The sequence below is a fragment of the Belonocnema kinseyi genome, chromosome 2, assembly GCF_010883055.1.
Source record: "Belonocnema kinseyi isolate 2016_QV_RU_SX_M_011 chromosome 2, B_treatae_v1, whole genome shotgun sequence".
NCBI lineage: Eukaryota > Metazoa > Arthropoda > Insecta > Hymenoptera > Cynipidae > Belonocnema > Belonocnema kinseyi.
This window is the reverse complement of record NC_046658.1, coordinates 63,432,919-63,438,400: the sequence shown is the minus strand read 5'-3', so window position 1 is coordinate 63,438,400 and position 5,482 is coordinate 63,432,919. Positions and strand designations below refer to the sequence as shown.

At 32.4% G+C, this 5,482-nt stretch overlaps 1 protein-coding gene across 1 annotated transcript in view; it reads right to left on the bottom strand.

Moving 5' to 3' along the window:
• Osi6 (Osiris 6) overlaps nt 1–1,633 on the bottom strand; it is a 3,220-nt gene extending 1,587 nt beyond the window's left edge. The window contains exons 1-2 of the mRNA XM_033352682.1: nt 1,182–1,633; nt 800–902 (exon numbers count right to left, since the gene is read on the bottom strand). Coding sequence (XP_033208573.1) covers nt 800–902; nt 1,182–1,511 — 433 coding nt within the window. The 5' untranslated portion in view covers nt 1,512–1,633. The remainder of the gene's footprint in view (nt 1–799; nt 903–1,181) is intronic.
• Between the last annotated feature and the right edge of the window lie 3,849 nt (nt 1,634–5,482).

Below are 5,482 nucleotides of genomic sequence, written 5' to 3'. Positions count from 1 at the left end.
TTTATTCAAATCATATCATTTTATGTTTTAAATGTGTTACAAAACATAAATAAAAATTTGGTCTTAAAATTATTAACAAGCGAATAAACAAGTAAAATTATATTTGATGAAATCTGTATGACTTGAGATCATTCGGGTTTCCATGAAAATTATCATAAAATTCGGAGTTTGGAAAAATCATTAAGAACCGGGTTATCTATGATTTACAAAAATTTCACGAATAATAAAGATAGCAATAAAAAACTTAAGTATCTTTAATGTAGTAATTTTCATTTTATAATCTAAAACTAAGATTTTAAATGAAAAGAGTTATCAAAAATGCCTTTCAATAATATTTGAAGGAAAGTTTTTTATAAATATTTGACTCTAAATTCAATAAAAATTATTTAGTTTACAAAAACATGATACGATTTTCAAACAAATATCTGCAAATATAATATGAAGTTAATTTCAATGTGAAAGAAAATGGAAAAAAATCTACTTAGTATTCCCTCACAAAAAAGTCAAAGTGAAAGTTTTGAAGAAATGATTGTGTCATTGAAATAAATTTAGCTTGTTTGATTCCAAAGTTTATATTTCATCAAGAAGTAGCAATTATTTTGTTAAGGAAACTTAATTGACTCTAGTACAGTCTCAATTTAAAAACAAAAACTATTTCTAAAAGAATACTTTGTAAACTTAAGATAGTAGCAACAAAAAATGTTTTTTTTTTTTCAATTCTAACTCAAAAATCATTTGCGTTTCTGAACTATGTAATCCAATTCTTCAAAAATGTTATTTGAGTGTCTGAAGATCTTACCTTCAACGACTTCGTCGACAGCTTGACGTACTTCTTGGGGAACAGAGTCCGAGATAGCACGTGCAGATTCAGTAATCTTTTCAATTGCTGGGGCAAAGTTGATCTGTAATTTAAAAAATGAATCCATCAAAACTTATTCTTCTAAGCAAAAAATATTTCTTCGGCTCTAGTTTATTATCTACAATCTACAATCATGATTTATATAATGTCTTTGTATTTCACGATAGAAATGTCAACTACCATTCTTGTATTTGAAAAATGTAATAGCATTGGGTAATTTCAATTACTGTTGGTATTAAGTTATTAATCTTACTGCATAAAGTATATTTAAAAAGGAAGAACTAAATTTTATTACAAAGAACTTTAAAAATCACTTTGTTACCTTGAGGCTGCGTCCAGAGAAGAAACCGGTTGCTTCTGATCCAACGAAGTTTTCGAGAGCACTCTGTCTTTCAGCAACATTGTTTGCATTTTCGATTTCCTGGTCGTAGAGAACATCCTCGTTGGTCCTGGAGGATCTGTCTTCCTTGGCTTTGACGAGACTCACACCGCTGATGAGCTCAAAACTGTCTTTGCCGAAGAACTCCTTGGCTTTTCTATAAATGCTTCTTTGCACACAGGCAATACTGTCCTGCGTTAGGCAATCGTCGATGCTCTGACCTGAGGCCAGCACCACAACGGTGGAGAGACACAAGATAGCGAACAACTTCATTCTGGTTTCGTTTGACGAGTACGAGTCACGCACAGGTGTGGGTCGTTATATATGCGTCGAGGCACGACTGAGGATAAAAAAGAGAGAGAAATACGGAGGACCCGCCTTTTTCCGAAACCCGACTCGAATGTAGTGAAATTTCGTATGGTCCATCGAACAGGCTCTTTAGCTTATATTTGGCGGGCCCCTTCCCACTTGTGTCGCGTCCCCACCGCGACTTTTTTCGTTATTTGCTGTGCGTGTGGGACTTCCGGGCAATGCCGTCTTTGAGGCGTGATACAGGTACGAAAGTATTAGTCCTATAGGTGAGACCTTCGACAAAAAGTGGGATGAAGACGCCTCAATTTGACCTACGACCCACAAGCTAAATGGTTACATTAATAGTTGTCTCTGATGGTATGCGTCAAGTGGTAGGCGTTACGGCGTCTAGGAAGCAGAAATCATTCCATCCGCTAGGTATGAAGGCGGACATTAAGCGATGGATTTCATTCATGAATAAGTAAACATTACGGTGTTCAACGAAATTGAGAGCCGAGACTCATTCCTAAGGGAGTCTGATTGGAATTTTACCAGTGGATTCTTGTTGACGAGAAGTAGATTTTTAGGGCAATATGGTTTTTAGGTCGAGGACTTATTTGGTTTTTGAATATTTTAGATTTTAGGTTTTAGAAGAATATACCGACGAGATTATCATTATTATTCACGTTAGAAAACTTTCTCTGCAAAGGGTCCATTCATACCGGTTATTTGCTGATTCTTTTTTGGGAATGCCTCTCCTAACTTTCTTCATATTTTTGAAAACAATGGTTTTTTCTACTTTACTTTGAATGAGCTCAATCTTGAAGTTTTATTAAGTAAATCCTTCAATTTTGCAACCAAAAAACTCTTCCTTGTATTCAAAGTCAAGCAATGTGTCGAACACTTTTTAATTTATTTCAAAAATGCTTTTCAAAATAGTCTGCAATTTTGCCCTTTTAATGTTTGTTTGTACGAGATTACGACTAAGATAAAGATGTCTTTCATGGACTAATTTAAGTATCCTGTAAATCCTGGATTTTTTATTTTTCTCCCTCAAAGATATACATTCTCAAAAATTAGTAAAGCCTTCAAAGCCAGATTTATTCAAAAACTAGACGTTTAACCAACTTCCATACAAAATGACTCTTTATTAGAAAGCGATCAGTTTGGATCTGTTATAGTCATAAAATTGGGTTAATTTTAAATTTAATGAGGAATTTGGTCTACTTGAAATTGTCATTGAAAAATTTTCATGTAAGATGCCCTAAAAATAAGATATATGAAAAAAACGAAGTTTCCTGGCACAACAAAAATATTTTATCTATGCTCACAGAATTTTGGCGAATCCAGCTCGTAACTATATATCTTTTCCAGTTAGGCTAAGCTCACCAAAGATATTTGTGCCATGCTCGACGAATCCCAGTGAACCTAGACATGAGATTTGAAATAATATATAATTTTGTGCAAAATTTGTACGAAAAATTGATTCTAGAGTCCATATATTTTAAGCTATTAAAACTACTGCAAATAGTGAATTTTGTTTTTGAAAAACTGGTCTTTTTTGCCATTTTAGTCGACAAAAAAGAAAGGTGAAATGCGCTTACCAGCATTTTTCGATACATGGTTCCCATTTTATACACCCAAAAACCGACTTGAGAATAAAGATGCGTAGTTTTCGTTTTAATTGTGAAAAATAATATGAAAAATAACGTTTTTCTGAAAACGATAGTTTTGGTGTTAATCGTGAAATATTTTTGTAAAAATAAAGAATTTCATTTTCCAGAAAAACTATACGAGATACAATAAAGAATGTTAAGATGAAAAATCTTTAATTTAAAAAATATGTACAGATTTCCTTTATATATTTTTTTGATTAGACGTATACTGTTTGTTTTAATCGTGATAAAGCTTTTAAGAAACTAAAAAATTCAATTTCCCGGTCCAATTATGAGACAAACGCGAAAAAGTCTCACGGTTTTTCTTAGAATCATCGAAACTGTTACTGAAAATTGAAAACTCAAGTTATCAGCCAAATAACGCTATACGCAAAAAGTTGAAAAAATGTGTTCCCTTTCAAAAGGCACAGGAATTTCAAAAATAGGTGGTAATATTGCCTTAGAGGCATAGTTTGACACCCGGACTTTAGGTTTAGACAGTTTCTGTAGCGCGCTGAGTCATCAGTTGTGTTCGAGAAGCGACCGAAGTCGGAGCAGGGTCCAGATGACCCATGTGTGTAGTTAGTGTCGAATCGAACATAATTTACCTATTATATTTTGTATAAGTATACACATTCGCTGTACAGACAAATTGCCTGCCACAAATGCACTGAAGAAACTTGTATTTCATCTTGTGGAGCTGTTTTTACGCGAAAAGGTGCAAAATCCAACGCTTCGCACAGACATAAGGGGAGGTATTGAAATGATTCTTGGAACAAAGAACTCACAACCAGTAGACGCTTGAACAGTAATGCAAAAAAGATCAAGATGTGGACTTTGTCATTACAAAGTAGATCGAAAAACAAAGATGCTTCGCCAATAATTGTTAGAGACCTATGTGCGATGAATATCGAGCATAGTGTTGGATATGACTAAATTATGTTTGCTGTTTATTTATCAAATGTAAAATACTTTTACAGTGAATAAATTTAAACTTGTTATAACTTTTTTTTATTCATTTAATGACACAAAATTTTTTTATTCATGTAAATGAAAAAAACCAAGATTTTTGCACCCTAAAAATAGCATCCGTCAGTATGCAAAATAAATAAATTTTTTCCAAAATACAATAGAGGACTAATTTTTATATAATTCAAACATACTTCGAGAGTATTCATGTACATTTTTATCAAAAAATATTAAAAATTAAAAAATTAACGATTTTTTAAACAAATTTACATTTTTGTAAACAAATCCTTTTTTCACGAATTTTTTTAGTGATGTTAAAGACTTGAAAGACCTTTATAATACTTATAAATTACTTAAACATACTAAAAACTATACTTCTTAATTTTCTTAAGCCAATCGGTTCAGTAGTTCTGGAATAGTACACAATCAAAAAGCGAACAGGGTCAGGTTGACCCAGTGTGTAGGAGATGTTCGGAAAAATAGATGCGTAGGCGAAGGGTTAAAGATTTTGTAATAGAACTCACAATTTTGCTTTTTATTAATGAAAATGCAATTTACAAATCGAAGATTCAAATTTTCGGCCAAACAACGCAGGATACGAAGCAGAAATCTGCAAAATGGTTATTTTTTAAAGACCTTCAAGATCGCCTTTTTAACAGGAAAATCATGTAATAACTGAAATGGTAATTTTTACACGTATATTATAAAATAATTCAATTAATGAAAAATCTTATTTTATAAAAAAAATAATAGTGAATTAAAGACTACAACACTATGGTACTCTCCCGAAAGACATTAATTTATGTAATTTTAATGAAGAATAAACAAGAGGCAGATCAGTACACGGGGGTGTCAAGTGTTTACATATACAATAAGTTGTCGTGATTATCTAATTTACAAGAGAATTATATAAATACATAAAGACAATCGAGCGCGAAGCGCCAGTATTGCAATACAAATGCGCTCCTTTAGGCCGTTTGTGCCTTAAATGAGGTATTTTCACTTCAACCATCAGTTAACTTCACTCCATCGAAAGCTGAGGAGGAAAAAATGGACCAAACGCATGAAATAAAACTTTATTTCTGTAATATCCTTGTAATTAATAATAATTATTATAATTTTATTATTTCATTAAATATTAAATAAAAAATAAAAACTATTTTTCCAATACACGTATGCAGAAACAATTAGTTTTAATGAAGACATTAGCAAAAATGGACCGAAACCCATGCAATCCCCTCAGCATTTAACGAAGTGAAGTTAGCTGGTGGTTGAAGTGAAAATACCTAATTAACTGCCCAGGTGCGAATTGATCGTCGGTCCACGGTC